General features: G+C 49.7%; 1 protein-coding gene across 1 annotated transcript in view; it reads left to right on the plus strand.

Moving 5' to 3' along the window:
• Window positions 1-22,753, plus strand: part of LOC116941597 (uncharacterized) — an 81,124-nt gene that overhangs the window by 20,264 nt on the left and 38,107 nt on the right. The window contains exons 7-25 of the mRNA XM_032952799.2: window positions 948-1,112; window positions 1,615-1,719; window positions 3,325-3,420; window positions 4,629-4,754; window positions 5,573-5,725; window positions 7,302-7,456; window positions 8,544-8,670; window positions 9,121-9,328; window positions 10,865-11,058; window positions 11,654-11,799; window positions 12,833-12,971; window positions 13,534-13,760; window positions 15,000-15,168; window positions 16,299-16,382; window positions 17,457-17,561; window positions 19,745-19,840; window positions 21,760-21,885; window positions 22,293-22,384; window positions 22,521-22,647. Of these exons, the coding sequence (XP_032808690.2) occupies window positions 948-1,112; window positions 1,615-1,719; window positions 3,325-3,420; window positions 4,629-4,754; window positions 5,573-5,725; window positions 7,302-7,456; window positions 8,544-8,670; window positions 9,121-9,328; window positions 10,865-11,058; window positions 11,654-11,799; window positions 12,833-12,971; window positions 13,534-13,760; window positions 15,000-15,168; window positions 16,299-16,382; window positions 17,457-17,561; window positions 19,745-19,840; window positions 21,760-21,885; window positions 22,293-22,384; window positions 22,521-22,647 (2,640 nt within the window). The remainder of the gene's footprint in view (window positions 1-947; window positions 1,113-1,614; window positions 1,720-3,324; window positions 3,421-4,628; window positions 4,755-5,572; window positions 5,726-7,301; window positions 7,457-8,543; window positions 8,671-9,120; window positions 9,329-10,864; window positions 11,059-11,653; window positions 11,800-12,832; window positions 12,972-13,533; window positions 13,761-14,999; window positions 15,169-16,298; window positions 16,383-17,456; window positions 17,562-19,744; window positions 19,841-21,759; window positions 21,886-22,292; window positions 22,385-22,520; window positions 22,648-22,753) is intronic.

A 22,753-nucleotide genomic window follows, 5' to 3' on the forward strand; every position in this document is an offset into this window, starting at 1 on the left:
GCAATTAATAAGGTGTGGCCCTGCCTCATTAAGTAAATTAAAATTCAATTTCCAAGTGCAATGGTCTTTCTTTGTACTCGTTGGTAATTCACGATACAGAATTTGATGTCGATATTGGTTATCCAACTGAACATTGCAACATTTTTTTCCATGTTTGCTGTTAAGGAGACCGAACAGTAGAACGAAACAAATCGTTGCATCCCACAAATGTCTCCAATCAGATTTCCCGGGCATGCGCCCGATCTAGTCAGCCACCCATCCGAGCCAGCACAGTGCTTGCATGGGTGACTCTCATGCACAGGAGGTTACCATCGGCTGCTGCAGGACCCTTTGGTGGGGTGCAGAGGTCACAGTGCGCCCAAATCCCCTGTCAGCGTTGGACAACTATGGTCCCGTGTCTATGCTCCCCGCCGTAACCAACCCGCGGTGACGAGCGTGCTGAAGTATGGTCATTTAAAACAGGGGTCCCCAACCGCCGGGCCACGGACCGGTACCGGTCCGTGGCCTGTTAGGAACCGGGCCGCACTGCAGCAGGAGGTGAGAGCGGTGAGTCCGCACGTGGTCCGCCCCATTATTTTATTATTTACCACTTCCGTCCGCGCCTCTTTCCCGCACTGCGCACTCGTCTCAGTCACAGTGTTGGCATAAAGCCCACAAGCTCTAACCCCTAGTAGCCAAGATGAGTAAAAAACAAACGTCGCTGGAGAGCTTCTTTGAAAAGGGGGAAAGACCCAATGATGGTCCGTGAAAAAATTGTCTTCCACGAAACCGTTCGCTGGTGCCAAAAAGGTTGGGGACCGCTGATTTAAAATAATAGCCCCCGCCGTGACCTGCGTAGCTTTGGGAGGCCCTCATCCGGCAGCGGCCGTGCATGCACCACCAGGCGACAGCAAAGTTGCGCAATGACTCACCTCTGGTGCCGTAACGAGCCGCCTGCATTTTTGCAGGACATCTCAACGAGCTACATGAAGGATGTGAGCAAGCTGAACGACTTCGTCGGCCGCGCCACCGCCGAGCTGATCTGGCTCAACCAACACGAGGAGCGCGAGATCGCCTATGACTGGAGCGACCACAGCCTGCCCAATCTCGCTGCCAAGAAGGACTCCCACTCTGTGAGTGGCCCCGATGCGCGCGGCATCGTGGTTGTCCTGGGTGTAGAGCCGTGATGGGGGCAACTTGTGGCCCACGGAGACCCTCGCGGTGGCTTGTTTTAAGTGTGTGTGTCGAACTTCTTTCGCGCCGTGCGCAGCCAGCCCTGCTAATCGGAGATGCGGAGGAAGGACGACAAACTAAAAACTAAAAAGCATTTCTAAAGAAATTAATTTTTTATCTAGATTTTAAAGCGCATAGGTCCAGTGGCTTTCTAATATCAGAAGGAAGAGCATTCGACACTTTAATATATTTGCGCAATCTAACAAAAAAAACCCCTCTATTATGGATAAAAATATATTGTTAGATATTTGTCAATGACGCATCGGGTTCCCTCATCCGTGTTACTGCTTCAACGGCGTTGTGCATATTGTGTTGAACTTCTTTCGCGCCGCACGTCGCCAGCCGTGCCGATCGGGAGGTGTGCGGAGTTGACGCTGTGATGTGCGTATCGAACCCGGTTAGGAGCTGCTCAAGGAGATGGAGAGGAAGGAGATAACCATCAACCGCATCCAGGGTCTGGGCAACCAGATGCTGCAGAACAACCACCCTGCCGTAGACAGCATCGAGGTGCCGCCATCTACCACCACCACTCGCCCAGCCTCCGCTGCACTGCAGCCACCACACACACACACAAAGACAAAGATCCCCCGTGTAGCCTTAACAGACTGTAGGGGCAAGTGCTGTTAGCGAGCACCTATGAAGGCCGGAACGGTACACGAGGGGGTGGGTGGCCAGCACCACGCCCGACCGCCTTTGTCTCCCCAGTGGCAATGTTTACACACCGCACCAGGTACTCATTTGAGGCTGAGTCGACCTAGGGGAGGCCCGGGACCGGTTCAGATAATCGTCACTGGTGTTGGCCGTGAGCGGGAATCGAACCCGGGTCGCCAGGTTCATAGCGCAGCGTAGCGCTAACCGCTACACTACCGCTCCCCACAACACCAGACACACACACACAGACAGACACACAGACAGACACACACACACAGATACACACAGACAGCCTGAACCACGGCACGGCCCTGTAGCGTGACCTGGTTTAAAAGGAGAGAGGGGGGGATACAAACACTTTGGGGACACACGACACAGTCAACGTCAACGACGCTTCAACTTAATGTTAAACACTGAACGGAATCGGCAATGCTGTGATCTGCTTTATTCTATAGTGGTGTGTATTTTGCCCTAGCTCGCACCCCCTGGGTGCATGAGGAACGGGTGTACGTGGTCACGGGTATTGGCTGAACTGGCGAACCTTGATGGAAAAACCCACCGTTGGTGTTTATATTGTAGCAGCAGTTTTGACCTGACTCTGAGAATTGAGAATGGCGGCCGAACCTTCATGAGGAGGGTGGGAGGTGGGGGAGGTGAGGGGGGTAGCTCTCCCCTCTCCAGCCCCCCCCCCCCCCAGAACCCCCCAGGGCTGCCACTGCGTGAATGGAGGGGATGCATGTAGAGTAAGGCTAACCATCTGGGTGCACGTGATCAACCTGCCGTCCTTTGGTGGGGCAATTTCCCGAAACTCATGGACAATAGAGAACCGCATCGATGGGCGGTTGAAGCCCAATTTGTGGATTGAGCTCGAAAGTTTGACGCAGGCAAGGCAAATGCCGGACACCGATATTTTATCATTCACTCGGTGACCGATGTGGTTGCAAATATCTGAGATTGGTCCGATTGACCTGTAGGAGGCACAGACCATGCGCTCCTGTCGATGCCATAGCCCACTCACGTGGCCTGGAGGTTCGCTGTGATCAGTGTTGTGGCCGGTGGTGTGTGTGCGGCCGTGCGTACGCGATGTGCTGCTGGTCAATGTTGTAAGCAGCGCAACCAAGGGGAACACTTTCGTATTAGCACGCTGCGACACCCGGCGAACCGAGTTCGGTTCCCGTTCATGGCCAACACCAGTGACGATTATATCACTCGGTCCTGGGCCTGGCTGAGGTCCAACTCAGCCTTAAATGAGTTCCTGGTGCTGTGCGGAAACATCGCCACTGGGGAGACAGAGGTGGCTGGGTGTGGTGTTGGCCACCCACCCCCTCGTGCGCCGTTGCCGGCCTTCATAGGTGCTCGCTAACAGCACTTGCCCCAACAGTCTGCTCAGGCTATACGGGGTTGGGGGGGGGTGTCTTTGCTGTTATGTGTCAGTATATATTTGTGTGTGTGGTTGTGCAGGCGTTCATGGGCGCTCTTCAGACCCAGTGGAGTTGGCTGTTGCAGCTCAGGCAATGTATCGAGGTGCATCTTCAAGAGAACACGACATATCAGCAGGTAAGAGCCAGCATCGAAGTGTGCCATTGTAACAGTAAAAATACGTAGAATAACAGTGTTCATTTAGTCCAATTCTGGATGAAGGCATCGTCATGCCGAATCGATCCTGAGGATTATTTGACCATACTTCACCACACTGGTCAGTGCGGGTTGGTGGTAGGGCAGGGAGGGAAGCTCATGATGAGATCATGTGTCACTCACGACTGATGTTAGCCATGCCCAGCAATCAATTACGTAATTTTAGATACCCGATTTACATAACTGTAATTGGGTATCTTAAATGCACGAATTCAAGCATCAGTTGTTTTTGAATGATGTTACTGAGCAGCGTCCACTTTTGAGTTCACGTCTCTCTGCTGAATCAGCTCTTTCACGCGAAAGCCAAGTACGTGCCTTCTGTTTAGTTGTGCGTGGCTAATGAAGCAGTGGCTAATGCACTCTGCACTATGAACCCAGTCACATGGGCACCATTTCCAGCCACGGCGAACATCAGTGGCGGGCGATATCTCAAACGGTTCTGACCCATGCCTCACCACTCTTCACCAACCACCCATTGACCCCCCCCCCCCCCCCCATGACTAACACACAAAGAGGAGGTTTTCATCCAGCAGTGGATCTACAAAGGCTGTAAATAATTAATTATCATACTGCACATTATAGACGACTAACACATTGCTTATTCTTTGGGTCTTTCGTTAAAGCCACGTAGATATAAAAAAATATAAAAAATATAAATAATTGTTATTTTTATTATTTTATAAAAATAATCATTATTATTTTTTCTATCTACGTGGCTTTACCGAAAGACCCAAAGAATATTCATTCCTGCAGTCACGAAAGCTTCAAGTCAAGGTTTACATTGCTTTCTTATTAACAGAGAAGCAATCTGCACACAAATGACAATTATTATACACTATTTGGGCTTAGTTCCTACAATTGTCACACTTACTGAACGCAAAGCCACGTGTGCATTCTCATTTGCGTACCAGGCGTACTGAAATGTACCGAGTGGATAACTCTCCATGCCCGAGCGGAGTTGAATGAAAACCCAACGGCCTGTGCTTGACAAGGCTATGTATGACCTCCGGTCGCTCCAACGATTTTCGTTTAGGAAATAATATTCATGCCGTTCATCGGATGGGCTCTTACCACCTTGTCATTACAATAGTGCTCCCGTGTGTGCTGCTGATCCTGCCTTGGGATGGCAGTTCTTTAGCGATGCCAAGGAAGCAGAGCTGTTCCTCAAGAGGCAGCACGAGGTCATTCGCCAGAAGTACACGTGCGACAAGCACGCAAGCCTGGAGCACGTGGAGCAGCTGCTGCAGAATCTGGCGGTGAGAGCAAGAGCAGCAGAGAGACATTTTTCACGACACAAATTCACATCGAGCGACACGAAAAGGGCCGCTTGCTGACAGAACAAGCCGCGGAAAAAAATGTTTTCGTTCGTTTTTGTTCCCCCAGTTACATTTCAATGGACCCACAACTACATAGGGTGCCGTGGTGGCAAGATGTTAACTCCCTCCCCTCGTATGCAGGAGGTCGTGCGTTTGATCCCCACCCGGACGCCTGTATTTTTGGAGTTTGCGTGTTCTCCCTGTGGTCGTGTGCTAAAGATTTACACATTATATGCCACTTTTCTTGAGCTATCATTTGTGGTCAAGTCAATTCTGAAAAAAAGAGCTATATAGCTCAGTGAGCCTTACCTAGTAAAAAAATATATATTTACCGTTGTTTAGTAAATTGCCCAGATTGCGCTGACTCACGTCAGTGCCCCGATATCAAGCATTTCGTGTGGGTAATGGGGGTGAGACGACCATACTTCACCACGATGACCAGGGAGGGCTGGTTAAGGCAATGAGCATATCTGTTAGAGAACAGCACGGTACGAAGCAATCTCTTTTGCTTCACTAACCCTCCGCTACACACAAAGTGACCCTTGCAGCCACCTCTACCACCTGGTAGTACAGCGCGGCGGCCACCCATCCCTAAGCGGCAACGCAGCAATCGACCCTTCACAGCTGCTGAGATCTGCCGAGGGACTCATTCCGTGGCGCTTCGTTCGCAGGCTCGCTGCTCACGTGCAGTTTGGCCGGCCCCCTCTTCCACGTCGCGGAGCCTCTCGCGTTCTGCTGTTGTTTGTTTGTCGCCACAGGAGGAGAGAGACTCCTACATGAATTACAGACAAACGGTGGCCAACGTCGCCGGCCGAGCCAAAACCATCGTCCAGCTGAAGCCGCGTCACCCAGACCACCCCGTGCACAGCGCCCTGCCCATCAAGGCCCTGTGCGAATACAAACTCGACGAGGTAGGGGTGAGGGGGTGGGGACTCATCCTCTGGCCACGTTTTTTCCCACCTGAATAAGCCGTGAAGCTACACGGTGGGGGGGGGGGGGGGGGGGGTTCCCTCGCTGTCCAGCGGGGGCGGGCCCGTGTACGTTCACGTAATAAATCCCTGACACGTATGTCTCTGTGAGTTTATATTCGATGTGAATTCGAGATCGCGAGCGCTGAGGTTGCAACTTCTGTTGGTCGTGCGGACGCCATGCGGTTCCGCAACTTTGGCCAAGTATGAAACGGTGTGGAACTGTGTGTGTGTGAAACTAGAAGGGAGAAAGAAGGGAAGGCAGGTGAGGATGGGTGGCTGGGGGGGGAGTCGGGAGCGGGGGGGGGGTCCCGAAGATGCTCCCAGCTCATCACAATTGGTATTGAAAGAGACCAGCCATCTGATACCAGACCAGAAAGAGTGTACGTATGTATGCGTATAGATTCAAGCAAATGAACATTGATTGTGCTCATCATGCAATATAGGCTCAGAGGAGCATTTTGCGCAATTTCATCACCGTAGCTGCGTATACAGGGGCTCATCATTGTACTGGCTACAGTTGTTGGGTTCAAAGCGGAATGATGGACAAACACATTTAATTCGATCATTATTGCAGTATAATTATAATGCTTTGAAAAAAACACATTGCAATTCAGCCGTCTGTCGCTTAATTACTCGGGGTCAGGTCATGCTCTTTCAAAAAGCAAACCTGCATGTTGAGGAGGATACAGCGCGCCCTCTATTTGCGTTGTTTCACTGCAACATCGCCAACGCATTCGGGAACGTAAATCGATTTACAAGGCGTTGATTCGCATACACCGTTGTTTTGGGAGATTTAAAGGAGAGATCGCAGTACAGTCGAACTCGCGCTTAACGCGAATTTACGTAACGCGAATTTGAAAGAGCGTGTTAGATTACCGTATTTTCCCGCATATAACCCGCGGGGTATACCACTTTTTACAAAGAAAACAAGACCCTGCGGGGTATATAGAGGTGCGGGCTATCTGAAATTTGTTTTACACAAAACGCAATTTTGGCGGGGTATATGCGTAGGCGGGCTATATACGGGGAAAATACGGAAATTTACAGTTATTGATGGCATGCGCGCGCTATTGTTAAAATAACGGGGCCCCAGCGCGTTGACCCTGGTGTACGGAACGCGCTTGCGAGCTCATCGTTAGTCAGGCGGCAAAGTTGGGTGGCGATGCCTGAGCTGCAGTACAACCAACACAAGCGCGGCCAGCAGCAGCATCCACTTCTCGCGCCCCATTTTGAAGATCTTGCCCGCGTGAACTTTGTCTTGTGCACACGTTGTGCCGACTGATATGTCCGGTAAGCATCTGAAATAGGCTATTTAGTAAAGGTTTGTCACGTGAACAAAACATGCCAATTAGTTATGACTTCAGCGCATCGGTGCGATGGCGAGCAAACCCACAATGTTTACGATCGAGTGTGACGTTCCGTCGGCGATTACAACCAGCTTCATCAGTGTGCGATCGGCTTCAAATTGTTATTACTATCCGCTTATTGTTGTTTGTTGTTGTTTACATTGCTTCAGATGATGATTGCCCCCGGCGATCAGTGCATTCTGATGGACAACTCTCGCCGCGTCACCTGGAGGGTGATCGGGCCGGGCGGTCGCGAGATCTCGCCCCTGTCACTGTGCTTCATGATCCCGCCCATCAACAAGGATGCTCTGGAGATGGCGAACAGGTACAGGAAGCTACAAAGATTTCACCCCCCCCCCCCCCCCCTCCGTGTAGCCTGAGACTGTAGGGGGCAAGCGCTTTTAGCGAGCATCTGTGAAGGTCGGCACGGCACGCGAGGGGGTGGGTGGCCTGCACCACGAGTGGCGATGTTTACACCTTTGACCAGCTACTCATTTGAGGCCGAGTCAGAATCAGAACCTTTATATTTAGACTGCAAGGAATCCGATGACTTATGATGCTCTTTTTCACAGATGTCCAGTAGGGGCTCCTTGAACTCTTGTGGGCTGCTTGCAATAGCAAGCATTGTGCAAACAAAAGCAACAGTCCTGCTGCAGTGTACTGTTGAAGATCACTCAAGTTGCATGCTTAAAAAAGAGTACAAGGAATATATTACCATAATTACCCCACAGTTACAATTATTTAGTAATGGATGATACCATTATTGACGCACGATTGAAGTTCATTGACATTTTATAAAGCTCCGTGGCACATTATTGATTTGAAGCTTTCGTGACTGCAGGAATCCATACTCTTTGGTTCACGTAGGTAGAAAAATATATATCACGACGTTTCAATCTTCATGCGGAAAAAATAATCCAGCAGTGGAACTGCTGAACCAGGAAGAGCATAGCGAGAGAGCTGTTACAACAAGAAGTTATATATGTTGGTGAAAGGCAAGCAGGCGGGGTCTGAGCTGGAAAGGAATTCCATCCCCGCACGCAAGCACGTCAGTTGTGTTAATGGGGGAGATTAAGGAAAGAGAGATTAGGGAGAGAGGCACATTGCAATAATACCTTATAATGACATCTCATCAAGGTGCTGTTATTACACAGCTGGATTGTGAGAGACAGTGCCAGCTTGCGACACAACCGCACTCTACAATAACTGGCGCCAAACTGTGCCACGCCCTCCCGCATGGCCTTGTGGGAGCCTCGGTACCAATATAGTTATTTTATTTTTTCTTACAATTCCTTTCCGATGAAGCAAGTGTACGATGACGCACACGTACGTCATCAGAACGGGAAAGGGTTAATCATAATTCTATGTCTGAGCAAACCCTCTTTGTCGATTGATTAAATTGTATTGTGCAGGATTGACCACCTCTACGAAGGCATCCTCACTCTGTGGTGCCAAGTAACCATCAGCCTCAAGTGTCTGCTGTACTGGCGCTACATGCTGAGAGACATGGGCAAGATCTACTCGTGGAGCGTGCAGAAGGTGCGTTCACAGTTCCCTCTCAGGGGCTTTGACCTCACAGTGGACAGTAAAGATGCTGTGACGTCATTCACAAGGGTAGGCCGTTATGCGTCAGAATCGTGGTTCAAACTTTGCCAGGTTGGGATTCTACGCAGCAATCATCAAAACTTGGTAGGACCCTCCTAAAACAGAATATTGAAATTTCCCTGGGTAAAAAGCCTTATAATAATCATTAAACAAAAACAGTAAATACGTTTCATTCACGTCGACAGCCTTGAATTCGCGTGAGTGTTGCTTGCTTGTTTTTTATACTTTGCACTCCTATCGTGTTTTTGAATTGTCTGTGGTAACTTTCTGACCTCCTGCCCCCTACTGGACATCCCGGAAAAAGAGCGTCATAGCTCATCGGGTTCTTCCTCTAGTATAAATAAATAATCTGATTCCGGTTTCTGTTACGCATCTCGACCGCAGATGCCGTCGCACAACGAGTACTGCCAGCTCATCGCGAGCCTCGAGTCGCACTACGAGAACTTCGTCAAGTTCAGCCAGGACGCCCAGATGTTTGACATCAACGACATCAACCAGATCAAGGTGGAGTTCGGTCAGGCGCTCAAGTACGCGAGCGACGTGGACCCGCAGACGTGCGTGTCGCAGACGGCGCAGCGCCAAACGGTGCCAGGTGCGTCCATGCTCGCCTTCGTGTCGTCGTCACGGTGGAGCTCCGCGTTATCCTCGCAGCGGATTTTGGCTGCTCGCCATCGGGCAAAGGCCGTCGCCGCGTCGCGCGCTTTCAGATGCGCTTCTGCGGCCGTCTGGAACGCTCTTCCTTCTGATATTAGGAAGATGCTGTAGCAATGCACATTTAAATCTAGATTGAAAACTAATTTCTTTATTTGAACTGTTTGTTGCGTTTAGTCCGTTGTCCTTCCCTCGCGCCTCTGATTAGCACGGTTGGCTACGTACGGTGTGAAAGAAGTTCAACATGCACACACACACACACGTTTCGTCGCAGGTTTACAACACTTTATATATTTAAATGTGGAGACAACGTGTAAATGCTCCCCAACAATGCATGATGAGTTTGTACACAAATATTGCTTTTTTTGCGTAGAAAATTGCCCCATTGCTTAGGTGGAGTGTGCTTGCCAATAACACTGGGTGATCCACAATACAGGTTTTATGGGTTAGATCACGTAAATAACCCAAAGAAACCTGTATTATGGATATTGGTCGCGAAAGCGTAGGTGTTAAACTAACATTGGGTTTCTCGGCAGCATTCGTTTAAGAAATCTGGCTCCGCTGATGGGATTCAAAATGTCAAACTGGTCAAGAATTTGCTTGCTTCAACCGACGCTGCTGGTTAATATTGGTTTGGAAAGCTAATTGGCTGACGGGCTAAAAGTGCTTCAATCCAGCAACTCTAAATGACTGACACAACACAGGGAGGCCTTCAGCCAGCAGTGGATTCATTTAGAGCATGTTGACCAAATAGGGGGGAGGGGGGGTGGGTGGTGGAACTGGGGGGGGGGGGGTGTTAGGGCTGGACAGATATCACTTGCCACCTATGTTAGTCCCAGCCAGGAATCAAACTCAGGTCACCAGCAGAGAACCTGCACCACCGTCTTCCACTGTGGATTGTCTCCTGGCACTCATCTTCCCACATGACATACACTCACGAATGGAGTTGGCCAAATTTACCAAAGTGCAGGACCCTCCTGAAAATGAGTCTGGGGACTCAGAGAGACCTTTCTGGTTAAATAAATAATTAAACTGTAAACGGTAAAGGTGCAACCCCGAAATTACTTGCTCACACCGCCGCTGGCGGAAGGGCCTTCTTTAGTGGGCGCTCTAGACAGCCCCTCCAGGAGATGTTTGGCCTTCTCTTCCACGCTGACCAGATGTTTTGGAAGAGGTGTAAGCCCAAACTTCACGCCACCACACACGACCTGCAGATCGACCAACTGTCACGTACCCATTTCTACTGCTGCATGGGCAGAGGCAGGGAGATTTAAGAAACTTGCCCCTATTATTTAAACTAGCCCGCCGGGATATCCAATCAAACCAGCAACCTCTGGCTTGCAAGTCCCATGTGCTGACCATTACATCGTGGCACCATCCCTTGTATAAATGGTATTGTGTTATAAGAATTATTATTGAAGATGAAGGTCTAAGAGGTAGGAGTATTCCATGACCGTTGAGCCATCTCTGCTTGCAGTGCTGGTGACGGAGCCAACCAATACTCTGCCACCGCCACCTCCTCCGGCACCCCTGCGTGACATCGTCCCGGAGGTGCAGCTCCTGCTGCAGCATTTGCAGCGCATAGAGGAGACGGTCGGACAGCTGTCGAGCACGCCGCTGCCTGGCTACAACCTCTCCCGCGAGGTCGACGACAAGATGTCCCAGTACCAGGTTTGCCACCTCCCTGTCGATCGTCGCTCCGACTGCCCGTCCACTCCTCATCGGGCCCTGCCTCCTGCTTGAACTGCGTAAACAGGGCAACCATTTGGTCTTGTTACATGGCAAAAGCTTGGGCCAATTTTGATTCCTCTCGCCATTGACCATCTGGAAATCTAACAGGGTTCGTTTCGCAAAGATGCTACCACAGGTTACCAACTAGTAGATTGTGCAAGGATGGCAACACTGATCGTGTAATAGAACAGATCAATAGACCTCAAATGTTGTCTTGTTCATGTTAACAAATACTGCTGGGCTGCCACATGTTATTGGTGAGTGTTCTTCCTCATACAGTAACTAACCTGCGATCAAAACCGATCCGGATTTAGCTTGTGCAAACAAATGCTGCTGGATAATATTGGCTTGGAAAGGGTGTACGCTTATGGCCGAAGAAAATGTCATTCATATTTATTTATTTTGTAAGAAGTCGAGAACTGACACTTCCCAACATCCGTTGCTTCGGACATTTGTGAAAAAACTACTGGACGTCTGTAAAAAAAAAAAAAACGGGTACAAATACATATTCTGATTCTTATTTGTTTCGCGCCAGAACGTGTGCTCCGAGGTGGAGGTGGCGCGCTCCAGGCTGGAGCGCCTGTACCAGTACCCGCCCGACTCGCTGGGCTATTCAGAGCTCAGCAGTGCCAGCCAGAGGCTGGAACAGTTGATGCGCCTTCTGGAGAAATGCCACCAGCAGTGGGTGTCACTTCGCACGTCGCGCGAGTCCACACGCACACACGCGGGCCACGGGGCGGCAGGGGCCCGGCTAGAGTGGGGCAATTGCTGCAAAAAACCTGAGCCAGTGCCGATTTAAAGCTTTTCGTGACTGCAAGGATTCATCTCACTTTGGTTCTTTCGGTAAAAGTCACATTGAAGCTCTGTCGTCCCGACAGTTTTGTTCCTTCACCTGAAGAAGGCTACTTGTGTTGTGGCCGAAACGTCGTGAGAATTTTATTGTCTTTTTTATTTTATTATTTTATTCTCATTTTTCTACGTGACTTTTCCGAAAGAACCAAAGAACTGAGCCAGTGCCGAATGTGATTACTAAGGCTATCATTTTGCTGTGGTAATTTTTAGTAAAATTCACGGCCGAGGAGCAGGAAAAACCCCATCAGGGAAAGGTCACGGAGGGACCCCCACCCCCACCCCAATACACGGCATTTTAGATAGGGGGGGGGGCGAGGAAGCGCCATCTCCACGATTTCACAAACTTTCTTTAAATTTACCTTACGCGTTAACACCGTGACCTCCATGTCACAATCGCCTGCCCATTAGAAGCCACTGGATCTATGCAATTTTAAATCGTTATTGAAAACTGATTTCTTTGGAACTGCTTTTTGGTGTTTAGTTTGCTGTCCTTTCCACGCACCTCTGATTAGCACGGTTGGCTACGTACAGCTCAAAAGAAGTTTGACATACATATATACATACATATATACATACATACATATGGCCATCAGCATTTATATGATGCCATGGTGACGAGGTGTCAACTACCTCTCCTGGTATACAGGCGATTGTGGGTTCGATCCCGATTCTGACACCTGTAAGTTTGGAGTTTCCATGTTCTCCTCGTGGTCGTGTGGATTTTGCACCCGGTCCTCCGCTTTTTTCCCTGCACGTTTAGAAACGTGTTTGGAATCGTGCACAGATGTCACATAGGTAGGTTTATATCAGCATGTGTGTCTGACACGTGCGCGCGTGATGCGGTACTGTGTTCTTACGCCAGACTCAAGGGACTGGAGGGGCTGGTTCGCTGCCTGGGGGAGGTGGAATCGCAGGTGGAGCTGTTTGAAGGCCGCCTTGTGGAGAGCGTCTGTGTCCCCGTCAGCCACCCCGGCATTCAGTCGCACGTCACCCTGCTCAAGGTGCCGCCACTGGCCCCGGGCTTTCCCCTCTGATGCGTACTCACGGCGACAACAAAAACAACAACCCACCGCACGCGTCAGTAGAGCTGCCGTTTGTCACAGAGATGTATAATTTGCCTGCCGCTTCTGGAAGTGGCCCTTCTTCAGAGCAAACGAGAGAAAGCGGAGAGATTCGACTGGGAAGTGCTACCCTCCGCCCGCGTGTATGTTCAACAATCACTTGATGATTATTTCAGAAGCAGTTTTATGATGTCTTCTTCTGCGGGTCGTTCCCGAATGGTGGTGGAAGCAATTGCTCTCATGATGTGATGCCAATAGCACAATCGGTTGGGGGGGGGGGGGGGGTGGAAATAAATACAAATAAATGCCAATGTTCTGAAATAAAAAAAAAACAGTGATGTTTCTTCACGACGACGGAGACAGAGCAGCCTTTTTTTCCAATGCTATGACAACCACCAGAGAAATGCCGCGTTACAGTCGAGACGCACGAAACACGCAGAGCACTGCGGACTCACGCGTGATGACAGACGCACCCACCCACGGGCGTTTCTCCCGCGCGCAGCAATGGGTCTCCGAGGTGGAGCAGAAGGGCTGGCTGCTGCAGCGCCTGCAGGAGGAGCTGCAGAAGGCCGGGGACTTGTTGGGCGGCGGCGGCGGCGGCGGCGGCGGCTGCGGGTGGCCTTCTAAGCAGGGCTCGCACCGCGGTGGCCAGGAGCTGGGCCGACACGTGCGCAGGGCCGAAGAGCTGACCCAACGTTGGCACATGCTCCACGAGCAGATGGGAGTCAGGTGAGGCCACGCCAACCAACATTGGAGGTGGCTCGCAGCTGGCTGTCAGCGTAAGGCGGAGTTTGGTGGGGGGGGGGAGGGGAATTTCCCTACCCGCCTCCAACCCCCCCCCCGCCTCCAACCCCCACCCCCCCAAACTGGACACCTTCATGATTTTTTTCAGTAGTTTACAATTAAGATTAAAAAAAATTGCATTAATTGTATTCACCCGCGATTGCGAATGTGAGGCACAAAGCGAACCCCCTGCCACCCTGCCCAAGTATTGAAGTCAAACTCCGCCTATGGCTATCAGGGGAAAACGCATTTGCGTAACTAGTCGCTTTTGCTCTGGTTTGTATCTCCAAGTGTTAGGGAGCCCTTGTAACAATTGGATAGTTTTAAATGGGTTGTATCCAGGGCCGGATCAAGGCGTGGGGGCTTTAGGGGCTGTAGCCCAGGGGTCTCCGCCAGCTTGGAGGGCCTCCAGAGATGAAGTGAAAAGTTTTTTCATTTGTGAATGCTGAATTTTATTTGTTGTTAGCCTTGTAAAAAAGAAATAAATTGTATTTTTCTTTGACTTTGTTTTCCTTTTTACAAATATAACTGGGGGTCTCACAGTACCCCTGGGTGTGTCTCATGGGGTGTGTCCTGCATGGCAACGCAGCATTACCCCGCAAAGTTGGTTAACATTGGGTAATCTTTGTGAGATTCGTAGCGCCCCCTCGTTGCGGACAGATGGATTGATGGACAGACAGAGCTAATGCATGGACGCTTTCAACCTTAGATGAAAAAACATAAAAAAATGCACTGCTGATGAAAATAACGCCTCTTACCTGATAGCCGAATAGAAAAATTACTTGAGTTATTAATTCCACGATCAGAAATTCGAACGACTGTCATATTGTAAAAAAAAAATAGCAGCGACCATTCAATTGACAGAAAACAACAATGTGTTCGCTCAAACACGGGGAAACTCTCCGCATAAGCGGTCCGCGATAAACAAAAACAAACTCTTTGGTTATTTCGGTAAAGTCACGTAGGTAGAAAAATGTAACGAAACAATGAATAATACATCACGACGTTTCGATCGCAACACAAGCGGTCGTCCTCAGGCGCGACAAAAATAACCCAGCAGTGGAACTGCTGAACCAGCGCAAATCACAAAACATATTTTTTCCGGACGCCTAAAAAAACCCCACTTTGCCGCACCACCAAATTCGGCAAAACCTCGTCGCGAAATCTCCCTCCGCCTCTCCCCAGGCTGCGGGACATGGAGCGCCTGAGCGCGCGGCTCCTGCCCACCTTCCAGGACAGGCAGCGCTCGCTGAGCCGCTGGCTCGACGATGCGTCGGCCCGCAGCGACCGCCTGCAGCTGCCGGCCGCTGCGAGCGACGCGGCCTCGCTGGACGAGCGCATCCGGCAGCAGACGGTAGGAGCGGCGGGGGAAGCGTTCGCTGGAGGGGAGGGAAGGTGTGGGGACCGACCCCACCAGTTGACCCCACCAGTTGACCCCACCACCCCGTCCCGCCCCCCCCCCCCCTACGCCGAGCGTCGGTGGCGGCGCTCGGTGTGACTTAGGGCCCCCAATCGGCTCAAGGGGTCCCGGATTAATGGCAGAAGATAGGGGGGGGGGGGTGGGGGGTGGGGTGGGCCCATCAAATATCAGCTTTATGTTACAGTCCTTATAAACGTAGCAAGATAATTAACTTAAACGAGGCCATTAATCTCTCTCATCTCTCACGTGTCCCCAGCTCTGTTCTCTCATGCCATGTCTCCATTGTGATCTACATTTTCACGCACCTCACAACATCTACTTTCTCTCGCCTCTGTATGTATTTTTGTTTCCGCCGTCTTTCTACGGTTTTTGTAAATTGAAAAGGGGGCGGCCTCCAAAATCTATCTTGCTCGAGGTCCTCACTGCTCCAGCACCACCGCTGTGTGCCGCGTGGAAGGTAACCTTCGTACCCAGTCAACATTCCGTCGCCGATGACCAAGCCGCTCGGAATGCACCCCAATCTCATCGGCATGTCGGAAGCTGAGCGGGATCGAGCTCGCTCGGTGCTTCGATGGGTGACCACCGTGCTAACAAGAGGTTGTTGCAGGCCGCCGCGTGGCTATTTGGCGCTCAGCAGCAGCCAGTGCAACAAAATGCATTGTTGTACTGTACTCTCTATGCTCCCGCGTCTAAGCTTCCTCGCTGTATTAAATCGGCACTGACCACGTGGAGAAGTGTGGTTAAATAATCCCCACGACCTGCACAGCGTAAGTACATAGGCACTCATCCAGCAGTGGATTAACAAATGGATTGTACGATTAGAATTCAACGTAAACTCACGGTTCTATTTGCTGACGATTTGTAATAGTTACAGCACATGCGCTGAGTGAACAACCAATGGTGCTTTGAGAGGTGAGGGTTCACGCTGACAAAATAGCGTGTAAGCGTTTGATTTAGAACTCGAGGTTTCGTGAAGAAGTCACAGTCGTCGATTTGTGTTGGTATCCTTCTGCTGCGTTGACGCGTGGCGTGTTAACGGAACGACGCGAATGTTCCCCCGTCAGGCGCTGGTGAGTGATCTGGAACGCAACAAAGCCAAAGTGGATGAATTGCACACGTTCTCAGAAGACTGCATCAAGTCTATCAAGGTAATGCATCCCGTTTTTGTGTTGCATTCGAATCGTTAAGAGCGCCCAACCCGCGGTCGATTTCATCGTTCAATTTGGCCGCTCTGCACGTAATCGTTACGTTTTACTTTGCCACACCAACTATTTCGTTGATAACATTTCAATAAATGTTCTACGACTATAAGAAAAGTGTAATCACAACCATTGCTGCAGTTATCGTGGTGTTATCAGTAGTTATTCTTTAAAATTATTATGAATGTATGCAATGATTGTACACGAATCACAGCAGGATGCTGAATTGCTGAGATTTTTTATATGGTGTGATAAATTTATTATTTTTGCTGCTCGCCTTGAATGAGGGCTTTGTGGCGTGCTATTTCCTTAAAATCTGGGTTTAGTTTAACGTAGCAAAGAGTGCGGCAAATTGCTTCACGTAATGGCAAAGAGCTCAAGTTAATGCCGTGCCTGGACCATCCTCACGGCTGCTATCCACTGATTCGTCGCGGATTTGGTCACGAGTCATTACAAGCCCCCAGTACGCACTGGGATTGCTCACACTGTCCTTCTATGGATGTAATAAAAGAACTGACGTATTTATTTGACCATTCAATGACAGTCCGTTCTCCTATAATGTCACGTGTTTTCATAAGGCGAATTGGCTATAACTCAAACGAATGTATATGGGAACATTTTATAACACGGGTGCGAATTGGATATAACGCAATCGAGCAAACGTCACTACGTCGCGCGAGTAGGAATAAGCGGTTGCACGGCTGCCTGAGCATAGCATTGCACAAGGCGGGATGCTGCTGGATGCTTCTCGATGTTGCCCACGCCCCTCAGTCTCTGTTCAACCTGCATACGCATCTCACGCGCTATCGGGGACTGTGCTTTATCCTGTATTATATATTTTTCATTCATTATAACGCGATTTTTTCCATTGGGAACGCAACTACCGCGTTATAGGAGAACAGGCTGCGTTTTCTAAATGCACGACATGATTTAGCGAGCCTGGCGCAATTTTCGCGCGGCGCCTGGGTTCTCACCGACGCGTCTTCGGGGCTGCGCCGGCCCGGCGTGCCGCTCCGAGTGCAGGAGTATGAAGGCCACCTGGCCGCCTACCGTAACGTCGTGCAGAAGTTCCAGAACAAACACCTGGAGAAGCAGCACGAGTGCATGGCTGACACCATCGAGAAGGAGGTGGGACACCGATCGCATCTGATTTGCTATTTGTTGCCCCTTCCACCCCCCCACCCCACCACCAAATTCCATGGCTGTTGTGCAATTGAGAGTGTTTTTTGGGACTCTTGTTGTTGTTTTGCTGCCTTGCCCAAGCTTGCATTAATTTTATTTGGGTCTTTCGGTAAAGTAGATAGTGGTGTTGCGATCGAAACGTCGTAGTTTTTTGTTATTTTATTTGAACCTATCTACGTGACTTTACCGAAAAACCCAAAGAATACGAAATCCTGCAGTCACGAAAGCTTTAAGTCAAGATTCTTGCATTAATTGTTGAAAAATTGTCCGGAATTGATAAACGCTGGCAATTTGTACTTAGATACTTTTGTTTTTCAATGTTAGTGACTTGCTTACCTTCCCTATACTTTTGCACTCCCTATCGGTTTTTTGTGTATTGTGTTTGTTGTTGTTGTTGTAACTTTCTGACCACCGTGCCCCTCCTGCTGGACATCTGTGGGGGAAAAAACTCCGTAGCTCATTGGATTCCTCCTGCAGTCTAAAATAGAGATTCTCACTCTGATTGTGATGTGGGAAGAGATGATGGAGCAGTCTAAATCGAGATTCTCACTCTGATTGTGATGTGGGAAGAGATGATGGAGCAGTCTAAATAGAGATTCTCATTCTGATTGTGATGTGGGAAGAGATGATGGAGCAGTCTAAATCGAGATTCTCACTCTGATTGTGATGTGGGAAGAGATGATGGAGCAGTCTAAATGGAGATTTTCATTCTGATTGTGATGTGGGAAGAGATGATGGAGCAGTCTAAATAGAGATTCTCACTCTGATTGTGATGTGGGAAGAGATGATGGAGCAGTCTAAATAGAGATTCTCACTCTGATTGTGATGTGGGAAGAGATGATGGAGCAGTCTAAATCGAGATTCTCATTCTGATTGTGATGTGGGAAGAGATGATGGAGCAGTCTAAATCGAGATTCTCATTCTGATTGTGATGTGGGAAGAGATGATGGAGCAGTCTAAATAGAGATTCTCATTCTGATTGTGATGTGGGAAGAGATGATGGAGCAGTCTAAATGGAGATTCTCACTCTGATTGTGATGTGGGAAGAGATAATGGAGCAGTCTAAATAGAGATTCTCACTCTGATTGTGATGTGGGAAGAGATGATGAAGCAGTCTAAATAGAGATTCTCACTCTGATTGTGATGTGGGAAGAGATGATGGAGCAGGCCCATAATGTCGGGGTTGGGTTGGATGGAGGGGGCAGGACCCCCCCCCCACCTTTCCATCTTCCAAATTTTTTTAGCGTTGCAATTGTATTGTGCACTCCCCCCGTGCTATTGTATGCCCCCCTCCCTCGCCCCTTTCTAAACAGTATTGTGAACATGTCACATCAGTGAATTTTGACGAATCAGTTTTGGGGAGGAAATGTTCCTTTTGTTTCAGTGATCCAACATGTGTATTCATATCCTGTATGTATGCATGTTGAACTTCTTTGGCACAGTACGTAGCCAACCGTGCTAATCGGAGGTGCGGGGGGAAGGACAACAATCTAAACATAAAAAGCAGTTATAAAGAAATTCGTTTTCTATCTAGATTATTTTAAAGTGCATAGCTCCAGTGGTGTCCTAATGTCGGAAGGAAGAGCGTTCCAGACGGCAGCAGAAGCGCATTTGAAAGTTGGTCAAAAATAATATCCTATACTTGTATATGGCAGCAATATGTTCAGGAGCTAAATGCCAATGTCGAGGTCTGCTTGCCACAATGAGAGGGCTTCATGAAAGAGTTTGTGTCGTGTTGCTGTTCCTCCCCCTCCTCCTCCGTTGAAGCAGCGCAGACTATAGTGGTTTAATATACGGTCGATAATTTGGGTTAAGTGGCCACAATCACACTACTGTGGCTTGTGTCTTTAATTTTCCATTCATGAAGGAGATGTGGACTCTGGATGTTCTGATGTAGCCGATGGTTCCGCCATTGTGTTCTGGGACAAATGCCAAAGCCAGGAGGTGTGATGATATGGGTGACGCAGTAGCGCATGGCAAAATCTCGAGAGAAGAAAAGCCCAACAAGCAGGCGAGCCTGGAAAAGCACACTTGGATTCCCTCTCCATTCTCTCTGCTCGTGCGATGAATATCCGGCGTGCCGTCTTGTTACCTCCCTGCCCCCTTCTCCCACCTCTTCCCGACGACAGTACAAGGACATATTCAATCGCTATAATGAGCTGCTCAACGCCAGTGCTCAGCAGCTGCTGGTTACTCGGAGGAAGATCAACGAGACCGACCAGGAGGTGAGGAGCAGCCGTCCATTGCTCACATTTCCCTTTTAACCCTTTCCCCTTCCGAGACGTCTGCAAGTTGAAGGGTCTGTGTGTGTGTCCCGTTTACCGCTGAATCTCGGAACGCGCAAGCGGCTCGCGTGAATTGTATTTAGAGCGCCATGGCGCCATTGTTTTTAAAGGGCATCAAACCCACCGCGGAGAACTGTAGTGACACGACCGCGCTCTACGATAGCTGCTGCCAAACTGTAACACACGCCCTCCCGCATAGCCTTGTGGGAGCCTCGGTATGTCTTCAAACCTGAAGACGTACCGATAAAGTTATTACGTCCCATGAACGTCATCAGAACGGAATCGGAAGAAAAACTGATGATGTACTCGTACGTCATGAGAATGGGAAAGAGTTAAGTGCACAGCTCTTCGCCATCGTTATGTGAATGATGGCGTAGCTGGCCATCGCGACACTGCTGTAGAGCTATGACAATAGCAGTTGGTCTAATTTTCACTCTTAACAATGTCGTATTCTCATATTATGAAATCTGTTGGTTGAAACAATGCTCCTCTATGAAGACGTTTAATTGGCGTTCTCTACACAGTAGAGACTGGACGTAGGCACGACCCCTTTGGGAGCAAGGCCAGCTGTGCTTCCCTTCAGAAGTCGAGCGCTTGTGTCAGCAGTTCCCCATTACCTTCCCCTACCAGTTTCATGTAACAACACACTGCTTATACCAAAAGTGTGCGTGTGTAAGGTGTGCTCACATCCAGCTTCTACTGCATTGACATTCACTTTACGCTTGACAGTGTTTGCATGCTTTTGTGACCGTTCGTCAGCATGCCGTAATTGCATGTTTTTCAAAAGGGTCTTGTTCGATTACATTCACAGGCAAAAATGCGGCCTGATGTTCGTTACTGCCTGTGTTCAGAATCAGCTTTGTTCAACGGTAGTTCGGTGGACTCGGTCGATAATGCCTCCTTTCTGGGCACTGTGCCATCAGCCCATCACCCCTGTGAGATGCGGTGTTAGAGCCTTGGGGCAGAGCTGAAAAATGAAGGTTCTTCCCTGGTCTCGAGGGGGCTTCGCATTCAGAATATTGATGATCTCAACCTGGTCAGTGATGACTGCACAATAAACGTGTGCCTGGGGTAGACTGCATTGATCTGGAATGGGGCTCTGTGCCCCTCCACTGCCGTTAGGCTCATTGTACACCGACCATGAATTGCCCTTGGAACTGGAACTGAACACTCCACATTCTCTACGCATGGATAAACATTTTTGGAAGAAAAAAATCCCATAAAAATAAAGCACGTGCGTTCAATTCCCCACAACCACAAACAAATTAAACGTGATTCATAACGTGAATATATATAGGATAGGGGAAAACAAACACATTTAAATTCGAATTAATTGTGTCGAAAATGAACGAACCGTCATCAACAAGGCGATGGTTTGCAACCTGCACGTGGATCAGAAATGATTACGGCATTTGGAATGAAAGTTGAAAAGTCTGCAGAGAAGAATGGGGAAATCCACACTTGAAATTACGCTGCGAGGCAGAAAGTGGAACGCATGGATTAGAGAACATGCACAGGTTAAAGTCGTAATGCAAGCTGTTGAGAGAAGTAAGTGGCCCTGGGCAGGACATGTCACTGGACGGGATGATGATCGATGGACGTGATTGATCGCAGAGTCGCAGTCAGTGCAGGGAAGGCACCAGAGACGATAGCCGCCGTGGAGATGGAGGGATGAGAACAGCGCACGTGCAGGAGTGTAGACAGATCACGGGATAGCCAGAGCATGGGGAGGCCTTCACCCAGCAGTGGAACGATCATGGCTCATGACGACGACAATAATGATGAACAACTTAAAAAAAGGCAGCCCGTGATGGTCTTTGGAAGCCATCACCTATCGCCCTGTCCGTTCTTCCCTACAGTTCTTCCTCAAGGCCAAAGAGGCTGAGATCTTCCTCAAGGAGATGCTCGACTCCCTGCTCAGGAAGTACGGCTGTGACAAGTGCATGAGCTTCTCTCGCCTGGAGGTGCTGGTGCGCGAGGCGGAGGTGAGGTCACACGCAGAGCCATTTGGGACGACAAATAACAGCCAGGGCTTCATTCCTCACTGAAACATCGCTGGGTCGCCAGTGAGACTGGGAGCGGGCGTGTGACAAGTAGCCGCAGCCATAGCAAGAGAGCTATACTTGACGTGGTGTACCGGTGACCCATACAGAAATTAAGCCTTGATAAGACCCTTTATTTTGATGAGGTGAGAGCTCATTAAGGCTATAGGTATCTTTTAAAATCGGGACCTGTGTTAATAGATGAATAAAGCCATTGTACGAAAATAGATCAGTGGAAGGCAAAATGCAAAAACGAACTCTCAGCTTATAAGCAAAAAAAAGAGATTGAAAGAGTTAATAGCATGACCACACACACACTCACACTCGCAGCGTGTGTGCTGTGACGCCAGGGCGAGGGGGAGAAGATAGCGAGGGAGCGCCACTCCGTGGACTCGCTGCAGAAGCAGAGCAAGACCCCCAAGCACCAGGACGCCGTGGACAGGTAGAGGTCACGCACGCACGGCAGGGCGAGCGAATGGGCGCGAGCACCACCGCCCACCCGCCGGCTGCCCCCCCCCCCTCCCCCCCCCACACACTCGTTGCGCCGACGCCGATGCTGACGCCGCTGTGCGCCGCAGGATCGAGCGGCTGTACCAGCAGATCCAGGAGGCGTGGAGGCAGGTGGAGCTGAATCTGCAGAGCTTGCTGGCCTGGCACCAGCTGCAGAAGGCGGTGGCCACCATCTCCGGGTGGACCCTGCCCACGGTACATTGCGTGTCAGCGTTTGTGGCGCACAGAATCAGGTGTATACAGTCACAGGCAATTATCCGTTTCACGGTAAAAAAAAAAAAAAAGACCTCGGTTTTGTTTT

Source organism: Petromyzon marinus, chromosome 12 (genome assembly GCF_048934315.1).
Source record: "Petromyzon marinus isolate PM22_M1 ecotype Great Lakes invasive population chromosome 12, UKy_Petmar_22M1.pri1.0, whole genome shotgun sequence".
Lineage (NCBI taxonomy): Eukaryota > Metazoa > Chordata > Hyperoartia > Petromyzontiformes > Petromyzontidae > Petromyzon > Petromyzon marinus.